Genomic DNA, 25,658 nt, shown 5'->3' on the forward strand with positions numbered 1-25,658 from the left:
AGGTATTCTCAAGATGTGGCAATGTTTCTCAGTGTCCTACTCTGTTAAGTGTTGTTAGTGTCTGTAATAAATGTATGTTCTTTTTCTTCTTCCCCTAACAAGTCTGCCTTTTGCTTGCGACCATAATGGTTGATCTGCCCCTCCCGGTCCTATCTCGAACCCCAAGCCTGGCTCATCTGTCCCTTCTCATTGCCAGAAGCGAAAGGGGAGAGAGTGGCTGCACAGTGTTTGGCTGCCAACCAGGCTCAAACCATGACAATTTCACATACTCTTAAATCAGTAGAGACAGGGACTCAGACATTTGTCATGAAAATGAAAGATTTCTGTTAAATACTGAAAATTTAGGAAAGGAGTCAACTGAGGAAAAGAATACTAAGTAAAGTGATCCAGTAATGGATGCCTTCCTCATCCACAGCAAGTAGAAGTATCAAACCATTTATCATGGTTTCTGATAAAAACAGGGATCTGTGACTCCTTTCCGGACTCGAGCCAATATAGTACAATAATCTAAGCACCCCAAACTGAGAAATTACTAGATTCTTTAGATCTTAAAAAAACAAATTAACAAGAGTCTATAGAAAATTCAGGAAAACACAATCTTGTGTAGAAGCATAAGTAATAATTTCAAGTATTAACCCCAGATCATCTTTGTCACATATCAGTAAACAGAATATGCACAAAAACCATTCTTAATGTGACCACTTGTTAACAAAAGTAGAAAAGTGAAAGAAATGGCTGCTCTAAGTAAAAAAAGGGAACTGTATACAACAGGGTTCTATATTCACAAGCTCATCATTTATTTGGCAAGTTGCATGCCCTTTTACGAGCACCACTCTCTCCGTCTCTCCACTTACACAAATGTAAAACTGGTGTAGTTGTACTCACAGATATGCACTTCACAGAAGTGATGCGAGGCTTAATTGAGAAGACATAACTAAATAAAGCCCTGAGCTACTTAGTCTGACCTCTTAACAGACCCTGCTTTGAGCAGGAGAGGTTGCACTTGAGAAATGCCAAACTGAATGAGATTCTGTGATGAAGGGATTAAAAAAAAAAAAGCAGACATTAAATTCTTTGAAAAATTAGCAGTAATGTATGTGAGAAAATAATATTCTCAAATAAAATAGATGACATCTTCAATAATTCTATGCCAAATGGAAAAGCAAATATACAGCTCACTATAAATGTAAACTCATTGAGAAAACTGAATTCACAACCAGTAAGATATGGCTTATTCTTCACAGCAACACTTTTATTGCTGTTTATTTTCCTCACTTAATCACCTGGACTAAGGAGTAATTTCACCAAAATTACTACTTTATAGGACCTCCCAAGGTCTCCTTTTTGTTATATATATTTCAAAGAGCTTCACATTTCCAAACTCTATGTTACAACCCACTACTATTCCTCCCTAGAAGTATGAACCTTGAAAAAAAGGACCAAAGACAGTTATAAGCATAGGAAAAAGTTATAAAGATAGTTGTAAAGATAAGAAATATTTAGATAATAGTTCAAATGCTTCATTTCTAAATGTATTCTGTGGCTTAGAAATATTTACTAAAATGTAACAGCTAATTACTGAAAATTTCTGCAAGCAAAGCTATTGTTTAAGACAAAAATAAGACAAAAGACAAAGATACAAAATTAGATTAGGGAATAATTAAAATGTAACTTTATATTTTCAACATGGATAATATTTAAGGACCATAATAATGCATCAGGTATATAAATATTTTTCTTTGGCTAATCATCACATTAATCAAAGCTGATTAAAAACACTCAGCAAATAATGCCAACTTTTCTTATACCAAATATTTATTCACTCTCTCTTTTAAGACATATGAAATAGCATAACCAACTCAAGCGTTAAGCTTCATTACAGAATGCCTGTCACCACAGTGAAACTATTGTGAAAGAAGCTAATGTGAATCTGACGAGAATTAAACCTCAATTTATTATCTGAAGTATTTTGCTTTAACTCTGCAGGTAGATACATTTTATTTTACACTTCAGGATATAAGTAGATACCCACTTCTTGATAGATCTGGAACAGTTTCAGATACTGCCTCACTCCTAGGAGGGCTCAATCCCCGGCATTGTCCAGTGATGAATGATGAAAATTTCCTAGTTCCTTTCAGGCAAAATGAGAAAGGTAAACTCATCCCACATACCAAACCTTTTAAACCTACTTGGCTGACAGAGGGAAATTAGGGAGTAGCCACATGAAGTGTTCAGCTCTAAAGGCACAAGTCACAGTGCCTTGGACTCAGAAGGAATTGCAAAATAGTAGGCACAGCAGTCATTAGCTTCACCCTCCTCCCATCCAAGTGGTGGTTGTTCAACTTCCCTATGGTGGGCAGGAAGGCCAAACTGCAATTAGTCTCTGAGTGTTTACACCAGTGCGTGACTGCAAACTACCTTTAATTGCTGGCAGCTGCTCGCTCCCTCCAGTTTGTCTGACTTACATTTGCTCTACACTACACTGGGTTCTCGTTTCTCTGATACGCTGCTGACTCCAGAGGCCCCACAAAAACAAATGAATCAAAATAAGACTGCATTTTCAACAACTCTGAGCGCTACTGGCACAGGTCCTCCAATGTGTTAAAGCAGCATTAAGGGATTACTCATTCACAGCAAACTGTCTCTGTTCTGGTGGATTTTATTTAGCTCATTTTTTCAGCAAGAACTATCTGAATTCATACTTAACCCCAACATTGCTTTGCTTTCCCTTAGAGCAAAAATGCAGTCAGTTTACTTTTAAAATCTGTACCGATTTCTGCTGTCAACCTGAAAACAATGCAGAACAAGTTTGTTTCCCAGAAAAGGCTTGGCTATTTTAGTTTCTTTCACCACAGAGGTCAACAGCTGCAATTAAAACAGTCACAGTCTACTGCAGGTACACCATTTACAATCAGAGAAAAAGAAAGGTCACATGGGAAGAAAACAACCTCACCAACTATAACACTAGTACACAATCTATCCAAATCACGCTTAAATGAAGACTGTATAACCTGTAACTCCTGCTCCACTCCTCTTCCAGAGGAATGTTTCCAATGTAAGACTTCAGTGTCAGGTTTCCTGACTCTGACAACTCGTGCATTCCTAGGTGCACACAGCCCACCTTGGAAAGCAGGAATAGAGAAACCTTCCGACTGAGTCACATATTTCACCTAATGAGTACTCTGTGATGATCATTAGAGGAAATTTAGAGCCCTGATTCCCACCCTCAAACGTTCTAACTGCAAGGCTGTTGTGCAAAGTGGCCTTCTCCTCATCAAGTGCTTAAAAAAGAATATTAGCTATTGGGAATCTCAGGATGCCAGAGGAGTTTACTGTGAAAATCCCAACTCAGGTGCATGAACGATTTAGCAGTGTTGTGAAGTTTCCTAATGCCTGCCTGCCTTTCTCCTGACTGTTTGGGAGCACTGACTCATCTTGCATTACCTGTAAAAGGAGGCTCCCTACACAAGCATCCCGAATCCTGGGGTCCTAAACATATTTCTCTTTTGTTTGAGAGCCACCACACCTAGCGAGGAAGTACTACTTTCTGTGCAAACTCATTCTGTTTCATTTATTACCTTCTTCAAATACAGAGTGGACACAGAATGCTTTCTAAAAATCCTCAAACCCCAGTGTTTTACACGTTCTGTGTTTACACATTCTGTGGAGGGTATCGGTTTTATTTATTTTACAAAAACAGCATTATGTAAGAAAATGCAGGCATTAATCAACTAAAATCTTGAAAGTATTCAGGATAAGATGGCTTTGAATGTTTTGATTTAAATCATATAAAGCAGTATGTCTGAATACCATTAATTAAAGATATTTTTGTACGCATTTGTTTACAAAATCCATATACATTTTTCAACATACAAATACTTTTTATTATGTGAGAAGCTACACATATTCCTTGTAATCATTGGAATATGTACATTTCTATAATTAAGATATGCTAGTTAATCACTAAATACATTACCTGGATAAAGCTGATAAGAACCACTGTGGTGCCACTTAATCAAATACTTCAAGCCATTCACTGAAAGCCATCCTTCTGAATCCATACCAAGCTCAGCTGTAACGTCCCGGAACCCATTGGGTGCAGATTAGGCTTACTGTCCGGCACATTATTCCGCTGCAATTTTGGGAGAAGGGAAGCTAACGCATTTCCCCCCAGCAATTCCCGGTAGCCTCTAACACCATTCTAAACAAATTGATTCTTTACCCTCATGGCTCCAAGCAGAGGAAAGCAATAGTATACTTAACACAAAGCATTATAAAATGCTACATAAATAATTTAAAGAAAAGACCTTTTGCCACTGCTGCTAAAGGAACTTGAATTATTTATGTTACAGTGGAACACAGCTACAGCAAGCATGCACTGCCAACATAACTGACAAGTCATATACCTGTTGGAGGAAATAATCCATCTGTATTTACAGTGTAAACAGTATTTTATTTTGGACTTCATTGTGGATTTTTTGCTCTACCTTCATTAGTTACTTTTTAAAATACAGTTTTATATTTTTTATTATTGTAAACCTCAGATTCCTTTAAAAAAATTCTTTAAGAATGCTTTTCCTTCTGAAAATTCTTTCCAGGTGATGAACACTGAAAATTCAGCAGAAACTACAGCAAGGTAGTATCTTAGGGAAAAGACATGCATATAGTATCTGTTATGCTTAAGTATTTGAAAATAATAGGCTCCAGCTTTGTGGAGCTGATCTCTGTAGGGAATAGCATGCAAGAACTGAGTTAGTCATTCTCAATAGCTCAGATACCTCACCACCTGTCTGTCTGGGAGATGAATGATGATGATGATGTACTTCTACCATATGTCCTTGGACCTTAAGGTTCACCCTTTGTAAAGTGTCATCTAGGTATCAATAGCCAAAGTCAGACACTAGCTAGGGACTACTGACCATCCCTGTGATGACACAGAAGATCATCCCTGTGATGTCACAGTGCTCAGAAACGTCAGCGACAGCCTGTGTGCTGTGTACGCACTCTCACTGTTCCTACAGCCAGCAGGAATGGACAGTTTCCAAGATGGGAAGTAGGAGAAATCTGCTAATTACAGGCCATTGTAGTAACATTAAATGGTTTCTGCTATTCCTAGAGCATAGGTGCTGCAGATTAATTGATCTACAGCAGTGATCTTGCATCTAAGCATTATTACAGTTTGCATTCTGATTGTCTTCAATTCATTAAGGAAATCAATTACAGTTAAGAGTTGTTACTGGTCAGCACCTCTGGAAACAACACTAATTCGGGTACCTATATCTTTTATGCATTACCTATCTTCCAAAGCCCAAGTGCACAGTTTTGGCTGATGATCCCAGCCTTGCACAAGCTGAGTAACCACGTAAAATAAATGCAACGAAGGGTAGATGGTTTCCAGTGCCTGGCTCTAATGTAATAAAAGCCATAAGATAGGTGGCTTCACTGACCTTGGAAATTAAATGTACAGAGCTGTATGCCTCCTGTTATACTGAAGAGATGTATATAAATACAAAATAATTACTTTTTACACATAAATTTCCCTTCCCAGACTGAAGCTTGACAACAGTATTTATAGTATCTAGTTATATGTACAAATACTAATATTAAGATTTAGTCTAGGAAGGGAAGTATGCACTACTATCCTAATGGTTACACTAGTAGAAATTTCTCTAATCTAGATGTGCCCTAAAGTGTGTAAATCTGTGGATCTACTAATGAATTAGTGAAGACTGGAAAAATTTCAGTGCTGTGACATATTCAATAGAAGTGAAAGCCTGAAAATGTAATTCAGACATGAATCAGAGCTTTTTACTCAATGCAGCCCTAAATGAAATTAATTAGGATTTTATTTCATTTTTTCTGGTTAGAGTCTCTCTGGTTCTTATTTTTCCAATCCACTTTCCTGGTATTTAAGCATTGATTCAATATTACTCAGTATAGTTCAACTACCACTTTTCACATAAATTACCCCACCCCCCCCTTAAGCAGCATTTAACAATGAAGAGAGAGTCCATGTTAAATATTCAGCTCTAGCTGAAAAATAGGTCATAAAACTCATCAGAAAAATGCATATAACTTATTGTCCATTCCTTCACCTCTGCTGGCTACATGGCCCTTAGATTTCACGACTTTACAAAACTGTATGGAATTACTTGTGAAAACACAATTACCTACGGAATTGGAATGAAATACAAAAGTCATATTGGAAAAGCTGAAAATAAGTTAGATCTTTAAAATAAATTTTCCGATGGAAGCATAAAAAGCTTGACATGACTATCATATGAGTACTATGACAGGGGTCTCCAAGTTTGGAAAGGCAACAGAAGTAAAATAATTCTCATTAACATGGAACAAGAACCCTCCTGGAGATAAGATGCAAGTACATTCCCTTTTAGCTAAAAAAGATCAATCAAATATTTTGCCCCTCAGCACCTGGAACTTAATTCAACTACACACATAAACAAAGTCTGTGCTTTGTCTTGATTTTTATATTAAACAGGCAACATCTGGGGGAAAAGATACATTTTTTTTCCACAAGAACATAGGCTACATTTTAGAAATAGAAAGCTGAATAGACACAATTACTTTGTTTCCTTCTTTTGTCACTTTGCAGACAAGTCAGATACAATATAGTCTATCTTCTCATCTAGACAGAAGCACTCTTACAGCAGCAAATTCCATCAGCAGTAGAGAAGAAAAATACCTAAAAAAGTCAGCCAGCCACTGTAAAGTGGCTCTGTCAAAAGGACCAAAACGGTAATAATGTTTCTTTCAAGTTTTAGTTTTGCAAGGAATCAGAAATTAGGATATGATGGAATTTTGTGAATATCATTGCTAATTTTGCATTTACATTTGCATGTAATATAAAAAATTATTCTTACCATTCAAAATATATCTTCAGTATCACTGCACTAATTTAAGCAACACAGTTTGTCCAATTTTTATTTAATGAAATTGTCTTGTACTGTTGTCAAAGAATAGCAAACATAGTATGTATGTAAGAGAGTTTCTCTGCAGGATCAAGTGAACCAACTCCTGCCAAGCAAGACAAGGGAGAAGAGCCATCTCTTGTATACCCTAAACTATACAAATTCCTTTATTCCATTAAGGAAGCATATTTAAACTGTTTCAATTAACTTCAAAAGTTCAGAGAAATCATATTCTAATGTTTAACAAAGAGTGGATGTCCTTTAAAACATTAAAGCTATGTTAAAATCAAAACAAACAAGCTTAGGTGACATAAAGAGGAGCGAGCTTAGAAGTACTCGAGAACTGCAAAAGCTCCGTGCTGGGATTTTACAAATATCAAATTACTTACCCCCTTCTCAAAATGCATCACACTGTAAAGAAATTTCAACCTCAACAAATGCACCAACACAGCTTACAACTTAGGAGCTAAAGCATATCTCTTCAAAAGCAAACAGGGTATGTAAAGGAAAATAAAACAGAGAACAAGATTTTATCTACCATCCAATTATAGGAAAGTCTGCCTGCTCTGCCTCTTTATTATTATTATGAATGAAGAAGCCTAGTTATAATAAAAAAGTGCACATACAGATGTACCACCAAAAAAAATGCTAATAAATCAGTGAAAATATGTGAACATAATCCTGCAATATTTTCATTGGCACAGTTCCCAAAGAAATCACAAAGTTCTGCACCACTTTGGACTCACATCTTGTAATATAACACCTTATTTACCACAAATAATGTTGCTTAATACGGAAAATTGATTCTTTTTCATTATAAGAATAAAAACGAGCTTCAGCTTACCTCCATCAGAAACAGTTGCTGACTGCAATAAGAAAGAGAAAAATAAATATTACTTAAGTTTCATGGTAAGTATTAGAAATCTCTGAGCTTCACATAATATTTTAAATGTTAGCTACTTTTATCATCTTATTAACCACAGATAACATGAGAGAGGAAAATCTAAAGAAATCAGCTGTTACTTTCTCACAGATGTTTCCTCCCCACATTGAAATTCACCCCAGGCCTCTTAACTCCTGTCCTGGAACTTGATCCCACTAGTATTAACTGGCCAACGTACTTCCTGCTGTGAGTAGCAACACTGCTTCTAACACAACGCTGCTTCTAACAGTCCTTCGATGAACAGAGTCAATCGGTTGGCATATGTGAGAAACCAGGTACCTTAAAACTGATCTGCAAAGACTTAAAATGAAAACACCTCATATACTTTAGTTTGCTGCAACATCTGAAGATAGGTGGAATCAAAATTAAAATTCTGTATTTTGCCAGTCAGATGACTTTGGAAACTTCCCCTGCCAATCACCACTTCTGACTTCCACAGAGCCAAAAGGATGTTAAGAGTGTTTCCGACAAGCTAAGTGAGAACTCCTCACCATCTCTACTAGTATTTTACATCAAAGTTTCAAGGTCTGTTAGTTTCCTAGTGAAATGTTGACATTTATGTGCTTATCTACCCTAAACTTCTCACCTTTGATGACAAATTACCTCAAGGCAGCTAACATTTCTATAAAACCAAGTAGGTGACTATTTCCCAAACGTGTACTCCAGTGCTTGCACCTTAACACTCAACTGAAAGACTGGAAAGACAGCTGATTTTTAGATTTATGTTTGTATGGCTTTTCAATGAGTATTAAAAATTATTGTTATTTCAGTTTGGGGAATCTCTTCTTGGTCATTTAAAGTGTCTTTGAACCTTTAAGTAACTTTCTACATAGTTAAAAAGAAACTCTTATTTTGTACTACTCTTTAAAAAGCTAGGAAAGAATGCCCTACAATATTTACAATTTCTTCAAGATAGAAAACACAGAGGAAAAAACCAAACATATATACACAACTAAAGAGAAAATCTCTCCGTAGTCTGTTTTTATGTTCCAGCATTGTCAATAAAGATTTCCTCTCCCCTTCAAAATCCACAAAAACCTTTAGTAATACTTAAAATAATAGTATCTTCTCCTTTCTTCCTCTTTTCTATTTCATTACAGGATCTCATACTGTTGTTAACACTATCTGAAGAGCATCACTTGTTATAAACTGTTGTGGCCTCAGAGGATGTGATCTAGTTTTAAATACAAGTATTTTGGAACTTTTGAAATCTAAACTAGTCTCTATTGACATCATTCCTCTGGTGCTAGTTCAGATAAACGCATACCTTTCATGGAAAAGATAAAAAAAATTATGGCACTTCTTGTTTAACAACACAAAACTAAATGCTTCTGAGTCTGTGATGCATAATAATATAATCAAAAGTATATCCAGGCATCTCACTTTTTTTAATAGAACTATTTCAAGTATGAAAAAAGTACTTCTGTTTTGGGTACACTTCTTTAGTAAGGCTGAAGACATCTTTTCTACTTCTATTTTGCATGTAAGTCTAGCAAGCATATTATGCATTCAAGAAGCCATAACTTAATTCATGTTTGCAATTTAGAAAATTTAATTTACATTACTGAATTCTGTTATATAAATATGACTGTTTGTAATTTCTTATTCACATACCGTACAGAACAGCTGATGAATAAACAATTTCAATGTCATTTCTCAAAGAATGAAGGATGACTCAAAGTAAGGAATAGTATCAGTTTACACATTAGAAAGAAAAAAATAAAAATACTTTCAAAGTATATACATTTTAGGAATGGTCATTTACTTCAGCAGCTTGCATGAATCTAGATTCAAATAGCAAGTACAATTCTCATTCATGTTTTTGAAAGGTATTAAGTAAAAAGAGTAGGATTCTTATGATAGTAAAAGGGATATTTACACTACTTTTTTGAAAAACTGGGAAGTTAACAATTGTAAAATATCAATTTAAAGGAAAAATTATGTGATTTCATAGAAAAGCTCAAATATTACAGTAATAGTACCACTTCATTAAGTTCTATGGACAATGAAGTACAGTTTTACCTCAATCCATTTAGCGTAAGTTAATGCAGTGAGCTTTCTACATACTATGGGTTGGTTTTGTGAGTTTATTTTAAATGCTCTGGCTGATACACGTTACATTACATGTATCAACATCTTAAAATCTCCCCAAGCAAGGCCTTAGTAAATATTATGTTTAAACATTTAAAAAAATAAAAATAGTACTCTTAGAAAGAACAGAATTTCTTATCTAAATATCAACCACCTAATTCTGTACTATTATTTCAAATTTCCCTTTGGTTTTGATATATTCCAACTATATGGTATTTTTTTTTTTTACATTGCAGTGTCACTAAAACTACCCAGCATTATACAAGCATTATCAGTTTACTTCTTTAGATCACAGAATAAAATTTAAGACCATTTTCTAAAATTCATCTGTGTAACTGAACTAAATCTACTTAATTCAACAAAACCATCTAGAAACTAAAGCTTGTAATTATCGTGTAAGAATTCACAGTAATATGTTCAAAACATGTTTGTGACTACATAGAAATCTTAATATAAACCTGTCAGAAATTGCATGCAGTCCACATTTAGACAAAGCAGTTTCTCTTCTAAACTGTTCAACTGAAACTTGTCTAGATTTGTCCAAAGGTATAAGTTGCAAGACCAGATTTTTTTAAATACTATGATGATCTAATTTTTAAAATTCACTATATGTTTGGGGCTAGTTTTCACCCTTCAGCGCTCATGCTTACCACCACTGGAGGCTCTTCATGACAAAATTTGATCTACTATTATGTTTGATTATTTGATGAAACTTAACACCACATACATATTAAGAACTACCTCTCAGAAAAGCATATGTATTAAAAAGCTATAAAATCGAACAATTCCTGTATGTAGCCATTTCTGAAAGATGAGGAAGGATAGCATATGACCCCATGCCAGTTAGGGCTAATGTGATGATTTAAAAAGAAGTATTTAAGTATTTCATTCCAAATGACAGGACATACATGTATTCATTTTGTGAATGTACATATGAACTGTCACACAAAGATAAAATCTAATTGCATTCAACCCTCAAATCTTTCACAACCAGATAAGAACTGAAATTAGTTCTTCAAATTACCCTGACTTCCAAATTCATTTAGGAAAAACCCCATGGTATATGCCAGGAGTCTGATGGCAACAAATTAGTGGAATTTTAAAAATAAATCTAGTTTAGGAAAACTAAAATGTCTTCTAGTGTATCTGTCATGGGAACTCTGCTTGCTCACCTAGCTGGATTAGCAGATGAGGTATACAGACACACACATGGAGGATGCAAGTCTCTTCCCTAGACTTCAGGGCAAGATCTTGATCCAAGTGAGGAGCTCCTTGACAGGGCCAGCAAGCTAAACAGTGGCTTCCCAGTTATCATACACCATAAAAGATGTTCTAGGTCTCTGTAAACTGGCAAATGCTTCAACATATATTAGATAGCCTAAAGTTCTGATTAAGAGAAAACATGTAAAATTTCTCTTTGTATCATCTCTCTTTGCTAGGTGGAAAAACCAGAAGGGCCCATGAGGTTTTTGATGTCATGTTCAGGATGTGCTTGCAACAAATCTAAGAGTATTAGCTTACAATAATTAACAGGGAAAAAACTACTTCATGAGTACTTTTTTTTTTTTTCAAAATAGAAATAGACAACATAGTATCCTGTACCAACAGGGTAAAAAGGGAGAGAGGGCATAAAGGAGAATAATTCATAAGGTTGAAACAGCTTATATCTTTTAGCCTTCATGGTGTATAACCTGCTAGATGTGTGCACCACTGCATGAAACTAGCCTGATGACATCTTTCAGTTGGCAGAAACTGAAAATTCACTTAGTTCCATTTTACGTGGATCAGGTCACAGGAAACTAAGCAAATACTGTCAAAGTCTGCCATAATACCATGATGCAGAAAACCAAAAATTACTCAACCCATATCCCAGACATTACATTGAGCAAACAAATCCATGTGTACAGACTATCCAGATAATACAATACAAAAATGTCCTTTTTCTCCACCTCAAGATTTGTCATTCAAGTCAAAGTCATGCTCAAGTACTTGAGTAGAACAAAGGGAAAGATGGGGATATCATGAGGGGTGACACATACTAGGAAATGCCAGGCCTTAGCAATAAAATGGAGCAACATGAAATCATCTGTGCTAATAGAATGTGGGTGAGTGCCTTTGTGAGTCAAAGAAGACATATCTATTTCCAACTCCTTCTGAGATGCAGAAGGATAAAAACTATAAGGAGAGTGAAGATGTATTCCTCTCTCCTATCCTAACAATGACAAAATAACAGATTAAACAGAAACATCTATTCCTTTCCTGGGCATCCAGAAAGATTTAAAGAAAAATGGATTAAAAATGACCTATGTGTCCTTTCTAAAGTACACTTTCTTCCAGTACAGGCATCAACTTTTTGCTGCATCCAAAGAATTCTCTGACTGCTGCCCTCAGAATCTGTTAGACTTACCTAGTACAGTATTATACTACACCCTATTTTACAAAAGCCCCTCTAATTAAGGCTTTCAGCTTGGAACAGCATACCTAGCTCCATTGACCTTCTAAACTGATTTTCTCATATGATTTCAAGATACAAAATAAGTTTGGGAAACTTGTCGTGCTCTTTAAGAGACGAAGCACTGAAGATTTACAGACTGAATACAAATAGCCAACTTTCAAACATTCTGTCACTTAGCTCCGGGAAAACCTATCACTCACTTGACTGTCTGCTTGCATCCAGCTTTGTTCAAACTCCTTATTAAATCACCTGAAGCAACTTCTCCTTTTGACAAGGTATGAATTATGAGCAGGTCCCTAGATCTTCTGTCACATTACTCCATGACTTACATTATATACACATATTTAAATCCTTTAAAATACATTACAGCATTAACACTGTTCAAATGCCATGAACTCCAATGATCTCTGGGAGGGACATCAAGTCTTAAAATATGGAATACACTGTTCTAACATTTTAAATAAAAAATAAGGTCATATTACTTACAAATTATTGCTAGATTTTCCTTCTAATAAATAATCTAAAATGCACTTATCACCTAAATATTAGAGTAATATTATAGTGTTTTTATCCTAGTTTCAAAATATTATTGCAATTAATTTCATGATTTAGAATTCTATGAGAAGGATGCCACTTATAGGAGGACTATTACATAATTTGTCTTTTCAATTCTCTACCACCAAAGAAGTGCATTTATAATAGTTAATACAAAAGTATTACAGATGTAGGAATTCCCAAGGAAAAAAAAATACAGTACAACTACTGTACAATAATTTTACCAAATACATTCTTCTCTGAAGGTTAAATATTTTTGTCAAATATTTGATTCTATAAAAACAACATATGAACATTAAACGATGTGACATTTGGAATTCCTTTAAGAAATAAATGTTCAACTTTCTAGCCCAAACAAAATCTGTCTTATCACATATAAACCCAGTGCCTTAAATGCCAAATCCATCCCTAAAATTATTTTGAAAAAGATATATAGAAAATATATACAGTTTTACCAAATTATATAAATGATATAATGGTACAGAAAGCATATACAAAATACATTGCACAGAATTAAAAAATAGGCACAGATTATAAACATACTGATTTTTTAGTTTTGTACATATTGGGCACAGTTCATAAATACATCTTAAAATCTGAATGTTAGTTGGTGCAATAAGATTCCTTTTACTCTTCTCCGATAATAAAACCCAATGTTTGCATTTACAAAGGAATTCTAACTCAAATACTTTAAAGTAAAAAAGCTTAAAGGCTAAGCAAAAAGCATTCTGAAGCTGATAACATTCTTCTCTAATTTCTTGCCAATAACAATAGCTTCTTCTAAATTCTCACTGCAACGATGCCTTGACTTAGCTAAATATAATTCATATCACTTACCCGCTCTTCGTAAGAAACAGCAGTTATTTTTCCTAACAGTACTCTTCCTAAATTCATCTTCACTTAATATGGAAAAAGCATTTCCTTCACACATCAGCTTCTCAAAGATTAAACTAAAAAATTCAACCCTGTTCCATGCCTGTACATGCCAGTAAAGTTTAAAGGCATTTCGTATGAAGTTCTATTTTACTCCCTTTATGTTACCCATAGCAACAGGCCAATGCAGGAAGCTGTGGTTCGTCAGGGATTTAGATTAGATCTCAATTATCTCTCACCAGAAAAGCTAGATCATTTTATATAAATCATGCTGATTGTACTTTAAAACATTTCCTATAACAAATCAGTAAAATAAAATGACGTTGAATTGTGCGGTAGTCCTGTATTCAATAAAATAGATTTCCAAGACAGTTTTCAGAAAAACATTAGTTAATCACCCTAACATTAGTTATAGAAACATTTACATAGTAAACCACTATTTTCAGAGGTTTACATAATGCAAGCCAGAATAAAGCAGGACCTCAGACGGTCTATTCTGCTTAACTTTTCAGTGGTTAACACTATAAATTGCATGTAAAAATCCGCAGTACAAGGAAACTTGGCACATTTGCTAAGACCTAGGAGCAGCCCACTGTCACAAAAGACAAAATTCTCCTTTCAGAAACCAAATGATATTCTGCCCTTCCTTCCTCACTACCTGAGCCTGTGCTCAACTGATGTCAAGACAGTTCTGTGCACAGCGCCTCAGAACAGAGAGCAAAATAGGCTATTTGTAATGTAAGAGGGAAGTGCTATTACCTTGCCTGTGACAGCAGTGTCTTTAAGAGACTGTATATGGAAAGTATAGGATTTCATGAGGTTTGCTGTTCTTCACAAGTAAATAGCGATAGGACCTAAAACATTTGTTGCTGTTATTTTTTAAGCAATCAAAATACACTTTTCTGCTAAAAATAAACACCAGAATTATAAACTGGGAATGATTAGTGGGCATTTTTATGCTAGTGGGATGTCCTTAAAGCCAAGGTGGACTCACTAGTACTAGTTTAGGAAAGAGGAATCTTTTCCCTTGTTCAATGCAGCATGGGAAATACCCCACATCCAGACAGTTCCTAGGTTGAGCCCCTAATATAAAAACAACTATATGAAGAAGGCATATATTACTCTGAACTTATACACAGAGAAAATGAGGCAAAAAGAAATTGAGTCTTTCCTCAAGATCTCACAGTAAGACTGGCTTGAAAAAGACAGTCCATATCTGCACATCTTACCATTTTTTGATTTAGGATGAATAGATTTTGTTAACTGAAAAACTCAACCTTCTCAATTTAATTTAGAGTGATCAGAGAAAAAATTTTAAGCTAACTGTAGATAAAGACAGAGGAAGCATACTTTAACAAGCATTCTAGAGACATAAGCAAATTGCTGCAATGGACAAAGTTCATTTTATGATTGACTACTTGTTTGAATAGAAACACCACTGCACCTTTGAATGCTGTCTTCTCCAAGTATTTAATACCATGAAGAAATGGAATGGAAACAAATGGGTGAGTGGACAGGAAAGAATGTGTTTTACAAATTACACCCTCCATGATTTTAGGACTTAAGAAGCAAATGCTCTATGACACTTGCAGAGAAGAACTGTTTTACTATGTGTACGTATTAAGAATTTATAATTTTATAAAGAAAAAATGCCAGAGCTGTGTAAATACTGGATTTTGCTTGACAATAAACCAAGTGGGATGCAGAATGTATTTTCACCATCAACACCTTAACCAAACAGCAACACTATTACAAATATGCAGGTGATCAGGTGCATAATAATCCTTACACTGGATAAGTAATAAGCACAAATGGATCAGAAATACCTAGAGAACTTCCCTGTGAACACTCTTTGGGGTAACACAAAAAACTACTTTTATCTATAGTGCTTACTTAATGCTCAACCTAAGTCCTCTAGGAATCACCTAGAAAGACTAAATGTACTAGCAGAGTTTTAACAGGTGAGGATGTTATCCACAAGCACACGAGAATGATTAGGAGAAAAATAATCCCACGTGCAATGGGATATAGCTGCAAGACTAGCAGTTCACTGGAGAAACCATAGTGAACATTGTTAGGAATACTGTGTGTGGGCAATGTTTTACACATTCTAGGCACTCATACTTAGAGTTATAAACCTAATAATCCCTTAGTTTAAACAGACCTTTAGAGTTGTTGATTTTATTTCATTGAACTATGCATTGGACATCCACATTTTTTCCATACAGTAACTCTACTAGCAACACAAATAAGGTCTACCAATTAGACAGTACCAGTTAATGATAATGTCTATGAAATGTCATGTGACTCTGAAAGCCCTTTAAAAAATTCATATCCCTCTACATTTTCACAGGTTATTTCAGCAGCTGCCAGATTCAAAATCTTGTGATTTTGTGTGCCATATTTGTAAACCAGGCAGGCAACTCGAAGTTCAAAGGTCAAAAGCAGAAGGAATGTTAATTTGCAAAGCTAATAATGGAAAGTGTTAAAATATGACACAACAGCTTTAAAAAACTTATTCAGATAGACCAAAGACGACATTCGTAAACCCACATCCATCTGCTTAGAAGCTAAACTGTGGGAAGGGGTAGAGACCCCAAATATGGTTGATCTGTTTTTCTCTTCTAACCTCCTTCCATTTCCTGCTCATATTTTCTTTTGTACATTTGTTTTCAGATCAGAAAAAGACAAAGCGAAAGACAGAATTACGGGAAGCCAGGGTAAGTTTTAACTTAAAATATTAACAGCATTTAATATATATCCCTGACTCCAAAATAAGAAAACAGACTTAAAAAACACCAGTCAACTAGAAAGAGGCAACCCCCTGGACCAGCTCCTCGTCACACAAATTCCTCAAGTAAATTTGACATTGGCAGAATGCACCATCAGAAATCCTAAATCTCATCAAGTATTTATTTTTTTATCCTGTATTAAAGAAAGAAATAACTAGTGGCATGACAGCATATGAAAAAATGTCTGTTAAGAATATGATTTAGTTCACTGACCCTGGTTACTGAAATAAAAAGCAGGAGTACCAAAAAGCCTACATGCAAATTATGAAAATTCTGCTATAAAGTAAAATGGGTTCTTTTCCTAATTTTCCAAATTTTCTATAATCTGTCTAGATATATTTTCATCAATGATTTGTCAGCTACTCAACAATACACAGATCCCATATGAGCTACGGATTAAAAGAGGAAAGAATCTCTTATTTACAACATTGTGGTTTCCCTCTATCAATTTAAAAGATAAAAGTCCTTCTTCTTCCAAGGTGATATTAATAAAAAATATTTTCAATCCAAACTATTTGGAATTTGTTTGTGTAGAAATAACTGAAATACAAGCTGACCTGTCAAATACTACAACTTCCCTTACAATAAATTCAGTGAAGCAAAGGGAGTGGATGCAAACTGCTGTTCCGAGTGCCCCCTGCTGTCTGCCTACACTTCTGAGACTGATGTACACATTCAACAGTGTTAAATTCAGGAAGATTTGCCATCAAAAAATCTATTCTAAAAACATGTATTTGGTTTTGAAAGCCATATTGTAAACTTTGAAAAATATTTCTGTGGAGCCTCACTGTAAACTGATAATAAAAAATATACTTTTTCAAAAATGTTTTTTAAATAATTTTTTTTTCCCCCTTCTGTTGATCAACATTTTAAAACAACTGAATCCTCTCCACTGATAAAAACATGCCGAAACAGCATAACTTGCACATTCGGATGGAAGGTGACTTGCAACCCAATAGTAAACTAAAATTAAATTACATATTAAGGAAGATATGATTAAGTGACAGATCACTGAAACAGATTAAGCTGCTTCTGAATTTCCTGCTGCAGATGGAGCCTCTAAGAATCAATAGATTTTGAGGAAATCAATGTAAAAAGCATGAAAACTACTAGTTTTTCAGTAAACAATGAAAATACATCTTCTTAAGCCTTGCAATTGTTTATTATACTTTTCATCTTAAAAAGTGGTAGTTTTGCTGCTATACTTTTAGCATTAAATACAATTTTACTCTGAGATATATAGACATAAAGAATATGATTATAATGTCAAAATTTGATAATACAGCTAGGACCTTTAGTTACAAAATACATGTTTGCTGAGCTATAAGAAACTAAAATTGTTCTGAAGTCTCACCAGAGATTTTGTAAACTAGAAATACTTTTAATTTATTTTCAGTTATTTTAATAACTCATACCATCTGGATTCTGTTTTATTGGATAAAAATCCAGCTGGAAGGAAAAAAAAAAAATCACTTTAGCTGCACACCTTAAAATAACGCTGTAACAATTAGAATGTAACTTATAGCATGCCATTCTTGCTTTACGGAAACACATGTGCAAGTATAGTGAAAATTAAGTGAAACATTTATAAAAAATTTAATTAGAGAAGTAACTTTATATCTACTATACTCCACACTTTAAAAACAATACAATGCTAAAAAGATATATAAAACATTTCTGTAAAAATGGTGTATTAATTTCATAAGAGCTTATATAGAAAGTCAACTTAAATACTTATACTTACAAACTTTGTCTCTTTAAAACCTCATTGAATCCTTAGAAGCATTATTTATCATATTTCACTGCAAGATTTCTTAGCTCGGAAGACTATTCATTAAACCATATTCCTGTTTTCTGTTCACTTTAAACAAACAAAACTTTATACTTACAGACACTTGACTATCTGTAAAAGTTTTCTCCATGTATAAATACTTTAATATCTCATTGTTAAGAAACAGTCCCTTCAACTTTATTATTATGCTCTTTCTGAACACATATTTACTTCTTCCAGAGTCCAGTAAAAAAATGAGGCTTCTCTGCCTGTTGCCCTATCAACACCTCTCCCATTCTCCTCCCTCCCCAGCACATTCTCCGCCCTCAATACTGGTTCTGTATCTTCTCATCAAAAGGAACAGGCAGCTTTTAAAATGGTGTTTAGGCAGGTCCTGCGTAACAATAAAGCTTCTGTAAAGACAACAGCATGCTGCTGAGGAATCTGCTAATGTAAAATGCATTTGGTAAGGGCCTACAGGACTCTGTCTTAAACATTTGTCCAAACTTGTTTAAGCATTGAGTCAACACTGTTTTCTCCTTCAAAGTATTATCTTTTTTAATACATTCACCTTTGATGAGTATATTATCTGAATGAACTAGGTCATCAATCCCTATTAAAAATACTTAAAATATAATCTAAAAATACTTTTTTCAAAAAAAAAAAGTTAAAACTTGTAAGACTCACAGCAAATTTCTTTCAGTTTCTGGCATGTAGGTACGTGCCTCAGTATGATTACAATCACATGTATGCATATTATGCAATCTATCTCATCCTACCAAAACACTCTGTGTTCTTTTGAGTAAGCAGGGCATTGGCATTTACAAGGATTGCGTTCCAAGTGAAACATGATTCTCATAATTTTCAATACCACACCTACTCTCCAGACAGACCAGCAATATCTGTGCAGTTTCAGAAAGAAATGCACAGGCTTTCTGCCCCACAAATAATGCTTAAATACCATACTTCTGCAGCTCCTTGGTCCAGAGGGAAGTAGAGGATGGGAATTTTGCTGTATTTTTTTAAGTGGCAGAAGAGCAGATGAAATGTTTTGATGATTTAATATTGAATAAAAAGTAGTAACTCATCTATTAGAAGCTCCACAGGTAACTCCTTTTTCTGTTTGGTGGATTGTTTTTTTTTTTTCTTTAGACTTCCCTGGACTGATAAATCCATAAGGATGGTGAAAATTAAATGGTACCAACTCCTAGCCAAAATCCCAGCAGTTTAAGCATGGAGACAGGCTCAGAAACAATCACAGATGGCTATAGCGCTATCATTTGTGCTGCATGTATTCTGTGATTATAGTCTAGAAATACCAATTTAGTTTATTCAGTAAAGCATTAATTTGTTCGCTAACATTAACCAGGTCTCACAGAACAAAAATCCTTCCTTACCCCCATTAGCATGTGACACAACAAAAATACCAGGTAACAGGAAGAGCAGCAGAGGGAGGGCAGGATCAGCGAGGCATGAAACCAGTCACACAGTTCCTCATTCCCACTCAGGAATTGCATGGACAATCTGTTTGCAGCAGAATTTCTAACCAGGAAAGCTGCAGGTTCCTCCTCCCTCAGACAGCTGTAGCACAAACAGTAAATGCTTCCAGAGCCCACAGCAGTTACTCTGCACTAGGAGATACTATGGTCAGTGAGCCTTTTACTTTACAAAGAAGTTTATACCAAATTAAAGGTAATGTAGCTTCCTGTGCCAAAAGTACCATCCATAATCCCACAGTTACGGAGATGCAATGTCCATCCTTGAGACTAAGAACATAATCTGTTCAGAACATTGGTTTATCAAACCCAGTATTATGTTTCTAGTAGTGGCCACACATGGATGTCTACCGATGAGTAGCACAGGGCAACATACAGGACATTTCCCTGATTACATTCTCCCAGACTCCAGGTATTTTTAGTTCAGGAGATTTCCTGACCTTGTTGTGGCTTGTCTTCTTAATAATCCCCAGTGGCTCTCTTTTCCAAATACTTGTCCACTTCCCCCCAGGACATGCAAATTTCCTGCATCTACAGCACTCAGCGGTGCGACGATCCACAGACCGACTCACCTCCTGCATGAACAATTGTGTTCTTCTGTTTGTTTTGCTCCTGGCCCCAGCTACTTTTCATTAATGGCGTTGACTTCTTGTCCCAAAGGAGACAGTGAGAAGTCAATCCCAACTACGTTTTCTATGCCACCCATGATTTTGTACTCTTTCTTTATGCCTTTCTGAACCCTTTCTAATTCTAATATATTACTACATTATTGAAATAAAGAGACCAAGTGTGGACAAATCAGATGTATGTGCATTTTTTCACTCTATTCCTTCCCTAATAATTCATAATGCAGGATTTTGCTTCATCACTGCTGTACTGAGCTGATGTGTTCATGCAACTCTCCCTTATAACTCAAAGACCTCACTTCTGAGAAGAAACAGTCAGCTCAGATTATTTGATACATGAAGCTAGGGCTATTTTGCCTCATTTGCATTGCTCAACATTTGTCTGCATACATTTTCATCTGCTATTTTGTTGTCCAGTCATTTAGTCATGTAAAAGCAGCCTGCTCTCATCTTCAGAGACTGCTCTTGTCCTTATTACCTTGAGTAACTTCACCTCACTGCTCACCTTCTTGGGAGGAGTCTTAAAAGATGCTCTTGAATCAACAAGTGTAACATAAGAAACTGAAGAAAGGGCCAACCTTAAGCATCAAATAATTCTGGGTTTCAATAACAGACCCCAGTGCAGTAAGCTATTACTCTGCCTTAATGTCATGTGCCTCATTAATGAGACCCAGATGAGCAAACAGTTTCAGTTCAAAGACAGTAAAGCCAATTTTAAAAGAATGCTATGTACCAAAGGTTACAGAGAAAGACACCCTGGAGAGCTTGCCCACCTACCAAGAGTCCCAGTTCTGCAAGCACTGACTGTTTTGTCACTACTCATGGAAACCACAACCAAAAGTACGGAGCCAAAACCAAGGTCCGATACCTTATATTGCTGAACTAAGGGATATGACCCCTCTGCAGCTTCAGGTGGTTATTTTAACTTTTCACCCTGGCTGATCTCTGTAGTTTCATAAACGTGACTGTATCAGAGATATTTTGAACCTATAAATTCACCTGCATCCATTTAATCAAAAATCTTAAAAATGGCAGTACTGGCTACTGACAAGAAGTAAGGCTTGCTGCCTGGGGATTCATGCAGAATACAAGTTTGTTTCTAGTCCCTGAAAGCATATACTATGCCTATGGTCCTGTGACAGAAATTGGTTTGTGCTGGAGAGCCAAGCCCAGAGGCAATATGACTTGGACACACTTGAGTGGCAGGGTCAGACAATGTACTGACTGCTTGCGCAGGGAGAAATGTCTCCAAACAGTGCCTACTGTCTTTGCACATACGGAGACTGAATCCCCTATGGAATCCATCCTAGGCAACTCTGTTGGTTTCTTCGCAGGCACTGAAGTATGGGATAGGCACTGCCATGACGAGCCCTGCCATATGCACCTTACAAAGAAAGCAGAGATGAGATCCAACTCTCAGCACATTGTCTGACTACTCCACTTTTTACACACAAATTTACATCACAAATTTCTCCGGAATCTCAAAAAAAAAAGAAAATAACCAAAAGCAGGAGAAAACAGTTAACAGTAAAATTACCAAAGTATGGTCATTTTACCAATTGCAATAACAGAAAACAAATCCCATTATTCTCAGTGTTAGGAAAAAAAGGATTACAGAGTTTAACATTCTGGATTATATCTAGAAATAAGTATCTCTAATTCACAATAGAGGTTACACACAACTGTACTCATCTGTTGTCCACCCCACCTTTGTCAGATGCTTCACAAAATAGTGTGAACAGCATAAGAATTTTCCATTATGAAGTCTATAAATGTAAGGAGAACTTAAGAGCATATATTGGTAATATTTTAAAAATTATGGCACAGTATAAAATATTAGCAAAGGCTTAATATTAATGCTAGTGCACAGTATGTGGAAAAAATAAATGTATACTGCTAGCATAACCTTTTCCTTCTTTAGGGAGTAACAATGGATATAACTAAAGTACCTGTTAAGACCACACATGTCAAAGTAAAAGCCTGAAGAAGATCCTCTAGAGTGTGCTGAAAAGTTTGAAATTCTTAATAGAGCAGTCTAGAGAAACAAATGTGAGCCAATTACGCTCTTGGAAGTCTTTAAAGCATACTAAAGAATGAGGACAGCAAAAAAAAATTACTAAGGGATAACACAGGCATCATCCAGAATGACATGATGGCAACCTACAGACATACTAGCTGCATCTGTACCAGTCAAATAGCGCCATAAGCTACCGTGTAGTTCCAAAGACAGCTGGTGCCTTCTGGCCACCATCACACCACCAAGCTCTCCCAACCTCCTATCAATCAAGTTGGTTGCATCCAAACTGCCTGCTGGGCACAGTGATTCTAGCTATTAGGGCTAATTTCTAAACCACATTCGAAATCATTTGAGAAAATACACTAGTCGGCCCAGGATGAAGCCACATAAATGATAACTCTAACAAGGTGACAGTACAATCATTGCAATCCCTGCCTGCCTCCGTGCCCTGGCACTGCTTCATTTCCCAGCACTGGTGTGCAGCCACTCTGCAGCACCATAGGTACCCAACTCCATCCAGGACTGCAACAGTCAAAGGTCTGAACAGAGCAGAAGAATGCCTGGCAGAAACCACTGGTTGCTTTCAAAGCCTTATTAATTGGCTCCATGACCACATATGGTACAGTAAATCAAGGTAAAGAAATCAGTGATTAGTGTCATGACTAACTTACACTATTTAATGCTGTATACTATAGTTCAGCAAGAGGGTTTGAGCTGTATAGCAAGTGTCTGTAAAATCACTAAGCACACACCTTATGCTTTTCACTGGTTTAAGGGGTCACACTCCAAGAAATAGGATCTGTCATTCACGGCTACTCCACTAAGCCACACCAGACAGGTTCTAGCAAAGGGAAAAGAGAAACAAAGAACCCAGGCTGTTGTCACAAATCCACAAGGCTTCCAAAATGCAGTGTTAGGGTCTGGACTGTGTTAGCATTTGGACTCAGAACATCCATTATGAGACAAGAGTAGCCCTGTAAGAACTCTATTATTAGCATGCTAAAAATACAGAACTACCTTTTACATACAAAAATTGAGATTTTATTCTGGCACACAGTTTTATTTCACAAACTGGCCTTTTCTCCACCTTCATGAAAGCAGACAGCAAAACTGTCAATTGGTCAGTTACACCTTAGATAAAAATTAGGACAAAATATATGCAAAAGAGGCAATACTTAAAGGTAGTACATGGTGGAACCTGTGTATACTGGCAGCCCATGGGAAGTTATCCTAGCTTTAAAAATTTAGTGAAACCTAAGACAAAAATATACATTATTTTCAAATTTGAAATTCACAAATATAAGCTGAGAATAAGAGGTCTCAGTTTAAATCACGTAATAATACTAGCCACAGTGGTGGCACTGTGATCATGGTGATGATCTAAGAACATCAGTAAAGCAAGCTCTGCAGGGAGAGTTAATAGTTTTTATTAGATCAACTAACAGGATGGGAAAAGTTTGGGGCATGTTTAGCTCTTCTTGTCTGATTTTCCTAGTATACTAGTTGGATTAATATAAGCTATTATCTCCCTGTGTAAGCTTTGTCTGATTATTTAAATCAGTCAAACAAAGACAGGTACCCACTTAAAAACTCATTATTAAGTCAAATGAGCATTTAGGGGGTTTTGCCACCCACAGATGCCAAAGCTAATATCCAGCAGAGACAAGTCACTCATTAGTACAAAAACCTCATACCAAAGAGATGTGTTGTATGCTTTCAATTAGCAGATGAAATGCAAAAAAGTTGCTTCAGTGGAATTAACAAAACAGAAAAAAATCAAGCATTATTATCTATAATAACAGCTAATAATACTACATTAATGGTTATAATTAAGATAGAACATTCTAACAGAATTCCTCTCACTGATTTTTAAAAGGAATATATGATACGTTCCAGCTTTGAAAACAGTACTAAATTCTATAAATTTAATCCAACAAATGTTCTTTTCCGTAACAGATACAGCTTTAAGGTTCCAAAAAAAAAGGATAAGGACAAGAAGAAAAGCAGCAACAGCCATCTTTTTTTTTGTTCTGATATTTAGTTAAAATAATTAAACAGTCTTTAATTCTAAAAAGATCTCTCCACTAAAAGATTACTTAACAGTACTTAAAGACCTTGACACTATTTTGCCTAAGATATTATGTCTCTCATGATACTATTCTGTCCTACATTTAACCACAGAGAAATACCAAAAGTACAAGTGCGACAGTGATTTTCAGGAAACACAACAGCTTTGAATGTTCTCGGCAAGGAGGAACCTAAATTTGTTGACTTCAAGGGAATACTGCAAGGGTCCCCCATTTTTACAGACCTCAAAAAAACCTAAAATCTTAATGGAATGAGCTACAGTTTAAAGTATTATGGAATCTGTTTCCAAAACTGTTGATGAGTAAAAGGATTACTCTGTTTATTGTAATTTTTTACAGAGGCAGTGTTCTAGTCTCTGCAGTCTCACAGAGCCACCTTTAATGTGTTTATAAATCTATAAACAATGTCTTTGATGGGACAGACTTGTGCAAGAGGATGAGAGTAGTGGCATTTACCTACAAGGAAAAAAGTAGGAAGAAAGACAGGATCATGCTCTCTCATTAGTCCAAACATTACATAATCCTAAATCATGGTAAATTCCATTTAGCTTAAGCTACACCTTGCAAACATGAACCAATCAACATGCTATAAAGTAATATTGGTGGAAATCACAGAATTTTAACATGGTCATTAATGGACACTATTGCATAATGACAAATGATTTACATACAAAAACTTATTGCTACATACAAAACAAGAATCTGTTCTTCATAAAAACAGATTTCTTGTAATTTAAGAAAGAAAAAGGTAAATACATTTCTTGTGAAAGCAACACAATTAAGGCATATACAAGACACACTAATTTTATGAACTGAGTTCCAACTTACAAGATAATCATATTCAGACCTGGTGTGAACAAGCACAATTTCCACAGTTTAGAAATAAAATTGTGTATTTTGTGTTTTTGAGACATTTTGTGTAACGTAGTCGTAACATAACTGCATCCGCTAATTTTGCACACTCATCCTATTTTGATTCCTTCAGATTTAAAATAATCTTGTATACAAGTTCCATTAGTAAAA

The 25,658-nt window shown here is 35.5% G+C and overlaps 1 protein-coding gene across 4 annotated transcripts in view; it reads right to left on the reverse strand.

Annotated features, from left to right (window-relative positions):
* The window catches only part of RGS12 (regulator of G protein signaling 12), a 91,788-nt gene that overhangs the window by 36,776 nt on the left and 29,354 nt on the right, over nucleotides 1-25,658 (reverse strand). For 2 of the 4 annotated variants that reach the window (XM_042808288.1, XM_042808289.1), the window contains exon 4: nucleotides 7,774-7,795. In XM_042808288.1, coding sequence (XP_042664222.1) covers nucleotides 7,774-7,795 — 22 coding nt within the window. Of the gene's footprint in view, nucleotides 1-7,773; nucleotides 7,796-13,810; nucleotides 13,914-18,527; nucleotides 18,635-25,658 lie in introns of those variants that run through there. The other 2 variants (XM_032987417.2, XM_032987416.2) reach the window with 2 other exon arrangements.

Source organism: Tyto alba, unplaced genomic scaffold (genome assembly GCF_018691265.1).
Source record: "Tyto alba isolate M040663 unplaced genomic scaffold, T.alba_DEE_v4.0 Super-Scaffold_6, whole genome shotgun sequence".
NCBI classification, from domain to species: domain Eukaryota; kingdom Metazoa; phylum Chordata; class Aves; order Strigiformes; family Tytonidae; genus Tyto; species Tyto alba.